The 12,961-nt window shown below is 37.9% G+C and overlaps 2 protein-coding genes across 5 annotated transcripts in view; both read right to left on the reverse strand.

Moving 5' to 3' along the window:
* The window catches only part of TAB2 (TGF-beta activated kinase 1 (MAP3K7) binding protein 2), a 74,217-nt gene that overhangs the window by 23,105 nt on the left and 38,151 nt on the right, over nt 1-12,961 (reverse strand). For all 4 annotated transcript variants that reach the window (XM_080665811.1, XM_080665812.1, XM_080665813.1 and 1 more), the window contains one exon: nt 10,332-10,522. In XM_080665811.1, the coding sequence (XP_080521937.1) occupies nt 10,332-10,433 (102 nt within the window). In that variant the 5' untranslated portion in view covers nt 10,434-10,522. The remainder of the gene's footprint in view (nt 1-10,331; nt 10,523-12,961) is intronic.
* On the reverse strand, nt 1,814-2,518 carry LOC308245897 (proteasome assembly chaperone 4-like; the record flags this gene model as incomplete). Its single annotated transcript, XM_080663831.1, has 2 exons — nt 1,814-2,188; nt 2,441-2,518. 2 exons carry the CDS (start codon nt 2,516-2,518, stop codon nt 1,814-1,816), a joined length of 453 nt encoding a protein of 150 aa, XP_080519957.1.

A 12,961-nucleotide genomic window follows, 5' to 3' on the forward strand; every position in this document is an offset into this window, starting at 1 on the left:
GCATATACTACTTGTATGATTACATATTTCACACCTTTAAGTGCTATACAAATCCTTTTAAAATGACCTTTCAAAAAATTTGTAGTATTTAAATAAATAAAAAAACAACCTCCAAACACATATATAAATGAAATGCGTCCAGATAGCCTCCAGAGTAACTGAGTTCATTATCTGTCTTTAGGTAGCACCATAGGAAAATCCACTCCAGAGAAGTAAGAAACAAAACAAAAAACCAACCAGCTTTTTTCTAAAGAATCCTCAGAAGAGACTAATCACTATTCATAAATTATCCATAGACATATTTATTAAACACCCACAATACGCACAAACCCTGTCTGAGATTGTAGAAGACTCAATGACATACAAAACCCAATTTTTCCCTAGAAGAGTTTGCAGCTAGATTAGAGAGACAAACCAAGCATGTGCTTTTGAAAAGGTAACATTAAAATATTGAGTATCTGCCAAATAATAAGTGGTACTGAAGTTCAACAGAGAGTAAATATTGTAGGTTACTGTAGAATATGTAGGCATGCTTAGTTTTTGCACAGAGTAGGCAGGATAAATAAATAATTTCTCTGTACTGGTTTGTAGAGTAATGAATTGGTACCCTAGCAACCGCCAAAGGTGACTAAGATTTTTTTGTATCATTATAAACTCCTGTGTCTTTAACACTCTGATGTGTGTAACTGATTGGGGTCATTCTATCCTATCTCTAGGCTAGCAGGAATAACTTCACGTTGCTTCCTATGTACACTGACATGAACCCAGCAGTTTTCAAGGCTCCCATGCTTTCCGACATGACAAGATGTTCAGATCACCTTGTACACTCCATACCCTAGACCTGGAATCAACTGTTTCTCAAATAAGCCCTTACTACTTTTACTGGGAAACTGTACAGGAGTCCTTTTAAGTGTATCAAAACAGGTGGGATGAGTTTTTTAAAGGTTGAGCATCATCACTTTTTTGTATACTAGTACATATAAATCTGCAATCTCTTCAAAGCTACGAAAGAACCTGAACCACAATTCCAGTTCCTCTTTCATTCTTCCCCAAGCTTCTTGTACAGACATGGAGATTATAGATAGTAATCAAAGTATACATTATGATCATCCTTCTCAAACTCTTATTCATTCACTCCTTAAACCAGTATCTACTGAGCACCCATTAGGCAAGTAGAAAGGAACACAATCACTACTCTTAAAGAATTCACAGTCCAGTGGAGGAGATTAATGTATACACAAATATAATACAGAATGGTAGGTGTTTTAACAGAAATATGGATAAAGACTATAGGTGGAGGTCATCTAAGAAGGCATCAACTAAGGATATGCTATTCAAATACTAAGTTTTACAAAAAAAGAATGAACAATACTTAATGCATTACTTTGAAAAGAAATAGCAATTTTAAACTTACAGATTCAATCATATTAAGAGAATTGGTGAAAAATTCAGTTAAAAAAATCTAAGTACCAACTATGCTATATTTTCATACTATTCTAAGATTTATCACCAAACATCAATTATAAAGATATGAACTATACCTACTGATAATATAGCTATCTTAGAGACTCCAGAGCACAAGGAAGTGATGTGAGTAGTTCCAGAAACGGATCTGAGCAGTAAATAAAGCCCAGAAGAGAACAGAGGATAGAGCCTTATGTCCTCCTAAGAAGCATGATGTTTAAGAAGAAAAGTGCCAGTGGGGCATGATCCTGTAACTACTCATTTCTTTTTTTCTTTTTTTTTTTGGAATTCAATTCATTTATTTAAATGTATATTGTACATAAGTTAGAAATCCTCACTTCCGCCTCAGCTAGAACTTTTCCGGAAAAGCCTCCATTTCTTCCTTGATCCTATTTTCTACAAGTAATGCGAAGTTACTGTCTGGATTTTGTAGGTTATAGCTGACAAACACCTGCTTGTTGGTCTTCCTGGCTAAGCGCTGGGCAAGGCCAGTGGAGGTTGTGTCTGAAGTGTCTCCGAGAAGGGACGTGGACACAGGGATGGAGTCGTAGCGGCTGCACACGGCCACGGCCAGGTTGCGCAGGTGCGGCGTGGCCCCCACCCACAGGAAGAGCGAGTCCGTCAGCCGCATGACGTGGAAGTGCACCAGCTGCTCCCACAGCCTCGCGCTGAAGTTGTGCAGGGAGACGTCCCCGCCCGGGGCAGGCCGCGGACCTCCATGCCGCTAGCCGCCCGGCCCACTATTCATTTCTTATATTTTGTATACTATGTGTGTTTTTTTCCATCTAGAAAAGTTCCAAACCAGTACATTATAAGGAGGATCTCTTCAGAGAAAGGACAGATACCAACACAATTGAGAAAGGGAGAGCAGCTCTCAAAGAAAGGCTGTCACTAAATAAGATTTATACTACATTTAGATGTAGCTTAATTTACCTTTACAATTTAAAACTATTTCTCCAAATTTGGCAAGACTTACATCCTGGTTGTATCCCCCGAGTTGGTCTCCCTGTTCCTTTCTTGTTAAATTTCTTGTTACATCAGCTAAACAGCACATTACTGGGTGCCCAGAATGATTAATAACTGAATATAAAAGAGTGTATGGTCTGCCTCATGGGTAACTGGCAAGCAAAACAGAGTTCATGTTGTATGTAGGAAGGTTGATTTGTAAAATCAGATTAGCACAGGGAAGGTGATATCTGACTTTTTCCTCTTGCCCACTTTTGGTAACAGTCTTTTTATTAATTGTGTTTTTCACTCTACCAGCATTTTTTCATGCAAACATGGGCAAATATATAAACATGTATATATTTATTCCCCCTGCTCTCATTTATATATACTGATCTGTTTTGTTTTCTCAGCTTAATACACCCTCCTGAAGATCATACTGTAAGAGTAATACAGTTATTTTTTGAAAATATTTTAAATAGAATGTCAACTGTAATTGAACATTAAAAACAGAAAATATTTTAAATAATTCTACAAAAGGTTCTATGCTTTAGTCCTAGTTAAGGTACTTCAAAATCTCTAGAGCTGTGTGCTATTGGGAAAGTGTTCTAAACAGTTCTTTCAATAATAACTCATAAAATTTTATTGAAGAACCTATAATATTTTTCTTTGACTCACAGAACATTCTCAGCATAGTCTTATTTTATCACAAAGTTCTATTTGAAAAGTTAGGAAGAGGTATCTGGGTTCTAGGGGAGACAGCTTCTCCCACTACCTATGCTCCTCCTCATACTTTCTTTAATCTCTGACTCCATTCTTATTACGCCCCCTCCTAGTTGCTTTACCTGTATTATCATATTTAATACCCCATGAAGTTTTTTTATTCCCATTGTACAGCTGAGGAGAGGGAATAATGGCGGCGGAATAGACAGACGTGTTCCGAGCCTTGTCCCGGAGCAGAAAGAAAGAACAGCTGAGGGACGCACAAGGAGTGTTTGTTGGCTGGTTGGGAGACAGCTGAATTCCAGAAGGAGGTGGGGGACTGCTGAACGGGGTTCCCCTGACCTGGCAGCACCAACTGCGGCTGGGTCCCCTCCCGGAGCTGCGGGCTTGGACGCGGAGTCTGCGCCATCTTGATCCGGAAAGTGGAGCTTATCTGAAGCCTGAGAATCCACAACTGCGGCACCCCAGGAACAGCTGCGAGCCCCAGAACAACGCTCCCCAACTGGCGCAAGCACACGGGTTCAGAGGAGCTCTACACTCCACCACGGAAAGGTCAGATTTCGCCTGGGATAAGGTGAGGTCTCTGGTCCCGGCGGGAGAGAGGAACGCGCGTTTTGCGGGAGCTGGAGGACCAGGGAAGTCTGTGCCTAGAAAAATCCGTGGCTGTAGGGGCTGGCGTGATCTGTGACTGTGGAAAGGGGTCCTCAGAGCTGCTAAGAGAAGGGCACTCTAAAAAGCAACCCATTTTGATCTGAAGTGCAGGGACACCCTAAGAATTTCAGGCTGTCCAGACTTACGCGCAGCCCGTGCGCTCCCTTTGTGCCTGGGTTTACTCGCAGTCCTGGAGTTCGCACACTTGGGCTTTTTCCTCTTCAAATCCTTGCTTCTGATTACTAAGCCCAATACATAGGATCACCCAGTTGGGGACACCCTGGGAGACTGCAGGGGAAAGTTGTTTTTCTGGAACCTGGGGATCGGAGCGGGGAGTGACCATCAGAGAGTCAGCTCTGAGGCAGACCACGCCCACAGGCCGGTGGCAGTGCCACAGAGAAAAAAGGCTCTAACACTGCCTAGAGAGGCCATAGATAGACCCGGAAGTCAATCCAGAAACACTGCCACCCAGGGGCTGAATCACAAATTGACTCTTGCGTAATCAAAAATAAAGGAATACGAGAAATTAAGACACACCGCCTGCTTAAAATCAGGACTGGCTTACAACACCGAAGAGCAGTGGATCGCAGGGAACTGCAATACTGTCTGGACTGAGAAACAGGCGTGCCAAACAGAAAAACAGAGGAAGTGAATGACCTTCACTACTTCACATTTTATTTTTACCTTTTATTTTTTTATTTTTTTATTTTTTTTTATTTTCATTTTTTGCATCCTTTAATCAAGAAACTTTTTTTTCTTTTTTCATCACTTGATTTTACCTTTTTAATGATTACATTTTTATTTTCAATCCGTATTATTACTACTGCTATTTTATCTTTTTTTTTTAAAGTGTCATTTTATTTTCTCTTCATTTTATTTTGGGATTAGGGTTCTACATTCTATTTTTTATCTTTCCTTTAGCATCGTTTTACTCTATCTCAACTCTACCTTTAGGCCATCACTCTCTTCCTAACCTCCCCCTTTTCAGTGTCCTGTTTGTCTTACCCTTTTACTGCTTTAGATTTTCCCTATTCTTTCTGTTTACCCCTTGTTAAAATTTCACCCTACCTACATATCTAATCTCTAATCCCCTGCTCCAAGTCCACATACACCTCTCCCTTCGCTGTCTGAGCTATCCATAAACTTGTCCTTCTCTCTGTCCTTTTGTTGTTGTTTGCTTGAATGTAGATTATATCCAATTTTTATGCTGTTTTTGTGAGATTGTTTTGCTTATTCTTCTTTTGTTTATTTTTTTGTTTGTTTTGTGCTTCAGCTTTCCCTTGCCTCAATCCATATTAGTTGGTGTTGTAGTTTGTATTAATCCCCAGGCACTTGTTGCTGGCATTTGCCGGGATTAGTGATTGTTCTATTGGAGTTTTATCCCCAATATATATAGTCTGTTCCCCTTTCTCTCTTAGTCACTTTCTTGTCTCTCTTACTTTTTTTTTTCTCTTTACTTTCCCTTTTCCCAATTTCATTTTCACACTCCTTTTTTCTTTTTTTCTTTCTTTCTTTCTTTTTTCCTCTTCTTCTTTCTCTCCTATCACCTAATTTGCCTTTCTCTGGTGGTCACCTTTATTGGAGGTTATTAATATCGTGAATACATTTCTGTTCAGTGCCTTGTGAGTTGTACCTGGTAGTGCTGTATTTTGTGCCTTTAAATCAACCCAGGAGAGAGAGAACTACATAACCAGACACCCAGAGAAGAGAGACCATGGGGAGACAAAGAAGCAGCCCGCATATGAAAGAAAAGCAGGCATCACCAGAAAAGGAAGTAAACGAAATGGAGGCAAGCAACCTTCCAGAAAAAGAATTCAGAGAAATGGTCATAAGGTGGCTGAAAAGAATGGAAGACAAATTCGACAATATGAGCAAGAACCAAGAGGAAATGAAGAAGAACCAAGAAGAAATGAAAAATGACATCGCTGCTGTAAAGAACTCAATAGAAAGCATCAAGAGTAGACTAGAAGAAGCAGAGGACCGCATCAGTGAGCTAGAAGACAAGATGGAAAAAAATACCCAAGAAAAGCAACTTCTAGAAAAAAAAATTAAAAGGCAGGAGGAGAGTCTAAGGGAACTTTGGGACAACACGAAACAAAACAACATCCGCATAATAGGGGTTCCAGAAGGAAAGGAAGCTGAGCAAGGAATAGAAAACCTCTTTGAAGAAATAATGACAGAAAATTTCCCAGATATAGGGAAGAAAAAACCCACACAAATCCAAGAAGCTCACAGAGTCCCAAGCAAAATGAACCCCAAAAGACCGACGCCAAGGCACATTATAATTAAATTGGCAAACACCAACGACAAAGTAAGAATCTTAAAAGCAGCAAGAGAGAGACAGAAAGTTACATACAAAGGAACCCCCATCAGACTAGCAACTGATTTCTCAACAGAAACTCATCAGGCCAGAAGGGAATGGAATGAAATATACAAAGTCATGCAAAGGAAGGGGCTGAATCCAAGAATACTGTACCCAGCAAGGCTGTCAATCAAAATTGAAGGTGAAATCAGGAGCTTCACAGACAAAAAAGGACTAAGGGAATTTATTACCACCAAACCAGCAATGCAAGAAATGCTAAAGGGTCTACTGTAAAAAAAAAAGAAAGAAAGAAAGAAACAGGAAGCGAAGAAGTAACACAGGGGTAAAGAATAGGAATGGCGACAAATAAGTACCTATCAATAATAACTTTAAATGTAAATGGATTAAATGCCCCAATCAAAAGACATAGGGTAACAGATTGGATAAGAAAACACGACCCATATATCTGCTGTCTACAAGAAACCCACCTCAGAAAAAAAGACGCACACAGACTGAGGGTGAAGGGATGGAAAAAGGTTTTCCAGGCAAATGGAACTGAAAAAAAAGCTGGGGTAGCAATACTTATTTCTGACAAATTAGATCTCAAACTGAAGGACATAACAAGAGATAAGGAAGGCCATTTCATAATACTAAAGGGAGCAATCCAACAAGAAGAAATAACTCTGGTAAACATATATGCACCCAATACAGGAGCACCCAAATACATAAAAAAACTCCTGGAGGATATTAAGGGAGACATTGACAGCAATACAATCATAGTAGGAGACTTTAATACCCCACTATCACCATTGGACAAATCCTCTAAACAAAACATCAGCAAAGAAACATCAATCCTAAATGACTCACTAGACCAGATGGAATTAATTGACATCTTCAGAACATTTCACCCCAAAGCCACAGAATATACATTCTTCTCAAGTGCACATGGGTCATTTTCAAAGATAGACCATATGTTGGGACATAGGCAAAGTCTCTTCAAATTCAAGAAGATAGAAATCATATCAAGCATCTTCTCAGACCACAGTGGCATAAAACTGGAAATCAACTACAATAAAAACAACCCAAAGAAATCAAACACATGGAGACTAAACAGCATGCTATTAAACCATGACTGGGTTACCAGAGAGATCAAAGAAGAAATAAAAAACATCATGACAACAAATGACAATGAAAACACTACAATCCAAAATCTATGGGACACAGCGAAAGCAGTCTTGAGAGGGAAGTTCATAGCTCTACAAGCCTACTGCAAAAAACAAGAAACAGGGGTAATAAATTACCTAACCCAACAACTCAAAGAGTTAGAAAAAGAGCAACAAGAAAAGCCCAGTGTAAGCAGAAGGAAGGAAATAATAAAGATCAGAGCACAGATAAACGACATAGAGACCAAAGAAACAATACAAAAGATCAACAAAACCAAGAGCTGGTTCTTTGAAAGGATAAACAAGATTGATGAACCTCTAGCCAGGCTCACCAAGAAGCAAAGGGAGAGGACCCAAATAAACAAGATCAGAAATGAAAGAGGTGAAATAACAACAGATCCCGCCGAAATACAAAGGATTGTTAAAAATTACTACGAACAACTCTATTCCAACAAACTGGACAACCTGGAGGAAATGGACATATTCCTAGAAAAATATAACCTTCCAAAACTCAATCAGGAAGAATCTAAACAGCTCAACATGCCAGTAACTATGGAAGAAATTGAAGCAGTCATCAAAGAGCTTCCGGCAAACAAAAGCCCGGGGCCAGACGGCTTCACAGGAGAGTTCTACCAAACATTCAAGGAAGAACTAAAACCTATCCTCCTCAGACTATTCCAAAAAATTCAAGAGGAAGGAACACTTCCCAGCTCCTTCTATGAAGCCAGCATCACCCTAATACAAAAACCAGATAAAGACAACACAATGAAGGAGAATTACAGGCCAATATCTCTCATGAATGTAGATGCCAAAATCCTCAATAAAATTCTAGCAAATAGGATCCAGCAGTACATCAGAAAGATCATACACCATGACCAAGTAGGATTTATCCCAGGAATGCAAGGATGGTTCAATATCCGCAAATCAATAAATGTGATACATCACATAAACAAATTGAGAGATAAAAATCACATAGTCATATCAATTGATGCAGAAAAAGCATTTGACAAAATCCAACACCCTTTCTTGATAAAAACTCTCAACAAGGTGGGAATAGAAGGATCATACCTCAACATCATAAAAGCTATATATGATAAACCCACAGCTAACATCATACTCAATGGGCAAAAACTAAAACCATTTCCCCTAAGAACAGGAACAAGACAGGGATGCCCACTCTCACCACTCCTGTTTGACATAGTACTGGAAGTATTAGCCACTGCAATTAGACAAGAAGAAGAAATAAAAGGCATCCAAATTGGAAAAGAAGAAGTAAAGCTGTCCTTATTTGCAGATGACATGATATTGTACATAAAAAACCCGAAAGACTCCATTGTACAGCTGAGAAAAATGAGGATCAGAGAAGTTAAATACTCCTAGTAACTGTCAAAACTTGAACTCAAACCTGTTTATCACCAAAACATATGCTATTTATTGTTTTTAAATTTTATTTTTACTTCTTTCCTCACAGCTTTGCTGATGTATGATTAACAAATAAAAATTGTATATATTCAGGTTGTACAGTATGATTTTTAAAAGATATACAATGCAATGATTTCATGTATTTATATACTGTGAAAGTACCACAATCAATTTAATTAACACATCTACCACTTCAGAGAGTCAAATTTTGTGTGTGTGTGGTAAGAACACGCAAGATCTACTCTTGTGGCATTATAGTATTAAAACATTTTCAACACTATATTATTTAAAGAGCTAGGCATATTCGGAGAATTCCAATCGAGGATGACTACAGCATAGCTTGTGAGGAGGAAAGACTGGGCTAGAGATCAGGCTGCAGAAGAAGGCAAATTTCAGATTACAGACCTAGTTATTCCCCAGTGAAGATATGAACTTTATTCTGAAGGTATGAAGAACAATAACAAGGTTTAAGCAGATAAATATATGCTAAAATCAGCATTTAGAAAGACACTTTGGCAAAAGTGAGGAAGACGGATGGGAGATATCAAACAAGGTTAGAGTGAAGGCAGGCACACACCAATTACATGTACGAATAAAGGTAGTAAGGGTGGCCTGGCTGGTTGTGGCTCAGTGGTTGAGCATCGACCTATGAACCAGGAGGTCATAGTTCGATTCCCAGTTAGGGCACATGCCTCGGTTTCAGGCTCAATCCCCAGTGTGGGGGATGCAGGAGGCAGCTGATCAATGATTCTCTCTCATCATTGATGTTTCTCTCTCTCTCTCTTTCGCTCTCTCTCCCCTCCCCCCCTCCCTGTCTGAAATCAATAAAAATATTTTTAAAAAAAGGTAATAAGGGTGTGAACAAAATGAAGTTACTTAATATCAAATACAAATACGGAGTCTTTAAAATTTTCATACAAATTGAAACTTTAAAAATAAATTTGTCAAGAGTAAATATGTTTAAATCCAAATTACTCTTTTTTAGCTCTATTTGAACAAACTGAAAAATAGTTTTGACAGATTTCCAGTTTAATCAAATGAAAAGGCACAATATCACTAATTATTTAGAATTATGGATTTCTGAAATTGTGCATACTAATAAAAATATAAAAATTTATTATCTGTTTAGTGATATTAATTGGAAAACTTACAGATTAATTTAAAAATATAAAGACAAACTTTCTTCTTTAGAATTGGGTTGTTAGGGTTTGTCAAGTCAATTCCTTCATTTTTACAGATAACAAAACTCAAGTACAAAGAAGGCATAGTACTTGCCAAATATGCTTGGGGTGCCTATTTAGGATTAGAACCCAAGAGTCTTGACTCCTATTTAATGAGTTTTCTCACTTTCACATGAAGACCTGGTAAAATACGAGGGGGAAAAGTAAAGCAAGCTCATAGTAAATATAAACCATATACCAATGCTTACTGGGATCTCATTTCATCCTCACATCTACTTTACAAGGTAGGTATTGTCCATCTTACAGATGGGATACAGAGACTAAATAACTTGTTAAAGGCCACATGACTATCAGACACCAAAGCTCATCTCTTTTCATCATAGCACATTAATGCCAACAAGAAGATAAAAGAGTTTTCTTCCAATGTTTAACAAAATACCAGGTTTGTATTAATAAATTCAGAAATCATTGAACACTGACCTGTAACATGCACCTGGATACAACAACTTCAGGTACTTCAGGGAATTTTTGTCGCAGGTCATGTAAAACCTGAAAATCAATTTGGTGGCTTCCTTGGGCCATTCGTATATTGCCCGATCAGGACTACTTATACAGTAGGCAGTTCTAGGCCTTAGTGGAAATAGTACTCATCTCTTCTGTCCAAGCATTTTCTGTGAAAGAAAGAAAAAAAATTTTAATGAGAACTGATTATAGAATGAATATTGTTGTGGATTTAAAATTTCAATACAAAAGGGTATTGTGCTCTAGTACCTAACATTTAATATAAATTATAAAAATATTATTTAGTCCTATAATGCTTTCCACATAAGTTATACTATCTTTTCAGTTTTTAACTCGTGATGGCAAGCAGCTGTGCCCATAGGTATTTAAATAAGAAATTATTGTCCAGGTAGTCTTCCCTCATTCTTTTAAAAGGGGAAAGTGACTAACTTTACTGATTTTTTTCTTAATGATTAGAGGATGGCCTGAGGAGAGTAATTCTCATTTACTCTACATAAAATTAAGAACCTGAAAAACTTTGGTTCTACAAATAACTTTGCATGCTTTGTTTAAAAATTACCATAACCCAATACATTTGATATTTTCTGTTAATTTTCAGATAGACTTAATCCTTAAGTGTGTAATCAATTCATCCTCAGGGGCATAGTAGCACTTTATTCTGTGTTTCCATTAAATCAGTATTTAAAAAATATTAATGCCTGGCCTTAACTCCAGAGATTCTGATTTAATTGGTTGGGGAGGAGCCTGTGCATATAAGTTTTTTGAAGTTCCTCAAGTGATTCTAATGTGTGGCCAAAGTTGAGAACTGTCTACCTTTTTATTCCTAATGTAAACCATGTTGATTCTTATTTAAGCCTCTTTGGGATATAAATAGTATATAAGTATATTAAACTAAAATAGCATATTAAAATATTTAAAATCATGGCATTTGCTTAATAATTAAAATACATTTCATTTTAGGATAAATTTAACAAAAAGACAGTCTCTTTAAAACAAATTTCTTATCTGTAGTATTTCTTTTAACCTCATTAACATAACCTTAAGAAAATACAGGTCTGTAAACTCCATGAATATCGAAATTAGGTCTCTCTGATTCATTATTGTAAATCTAGCACTTTGTAGGCAGTTTTCAGCATAACAGTAGATATTAAACTATTTTTTAGTAAATTTAGTTACGACAGAATTCCTGAGTCCTCAGCAGAATAAGTCACTTAGAGAGCATGCACAGTACAGCCTTTCAGATTTTTATCATTTGATTAAATTTTACTTAATTCTATGTGACTAGCTTGGTTACATATTAGGTGAAAGCACTGTCAAACCAAGTCATTTGCAATATAGATTTCCAGACTCTGTATCTATGTAAGACACATACACACACAATTTCAGCACTGAAAGTAAGGGTTTCTACAAAAGGACTGCAGGAGAAAGTACTGAAAATTAGTAAACGATATTTAGAAATAATTTAAGGGGTGCTGCTCATCTTGAGAAAGCTACCCTTGACTTTTCTCTGCCCCTTCCCTCTTCTGGACTAAAACTCCTGGAAAGGGTTGTTTACACTTAATCACCTTCATTTCCTTCCTCCTCATCTCTTATAAATCTACCCCTATCAGGCTTTCATCGCTCTTCTTACTGAAACTGTACTTATCAAAACTGTCACAGATCTTCGGATTTTCAAACTAACGGTCAGTCCTCAGTCTTCATCTTACAGACCTCTTATCAGTCACTCCCTCATTCTTTAAACAATTTCTTGACTTCTTTATACTCTTCTGGTTTTCGTCCTACCCACTGGCAGCTCCTTCTCAGTTTTTTTCAGATTCTCTTCCTTTTCTTGACATCTAAATGTTGGTGGGCTAGGGAGTTCAGGTCTAGCGTTTCTTTTCAACTATACCTACACTCCTCTTCAAGGTATTCTCATCCAAACACACTGTTTTAAACAGAGGCTTTGCAAATTTGTATCTCCAACTCCAAGGGAGCTCTCGCCCTGGAGTCCCAGACTAATATGGCCTGCTGCCTGCCTGACATATCTCCTTCGGTATATCTAAAATCCTTTGTGTGTCCAAAATCAAATTCTTAATTCCCCCCCATTCAAAACAATCCTTTCCCAGTCTTTTTCATCTCAGCAAACAGTATCATCATTCATACAGTTGCTCCTTCTCTAACATCCCATATCTAATCCATCATCAAATCATGTTAAATATATCTGCAAAAAAAAAAATAATAATAAATTCTGAATCTGAATTTCCCCATCTCTTGTTACTACTTTTGTCCAAGCCACCATCATAATTCACCTAGATTGAAAGCCTCTACTCTTGTTCTACATGCACCCCCCCTACTCTATGGAGGGGTGTGACTTTGTAAAAATTAAGTCAATCATTCTCCCTGCTCAAAATCCTACAACAAACAACTCCTAGCTAACTACCACCCCTCAAACTTCGTCTCCTACCATTCTCCTTGTCCCCTCAGTTCGGAACTGCGCCTTTGGTTCTGTGATTTCTCAGAGGCCAATCTCATTCCTCCCCAAGGCTTTTGGACTGGCTGTTCCTTTCCTTGTGCCTGGAATACTCTGCCCTCAGAGTGCTTGCCTGGCT

The sequence above is a fragment of the Plecotus auritus genome, assembly GCF_963455305.1.
Source record: "Plecotus auritus genome assembly, chromosome: 4".
NCBI classification, from domain to species: Eukaryota; Metazoa; Chordata; class Mammalia; order Chiroptera; family Vespertilionidae; genus Plecotus; species Plecotus auritus.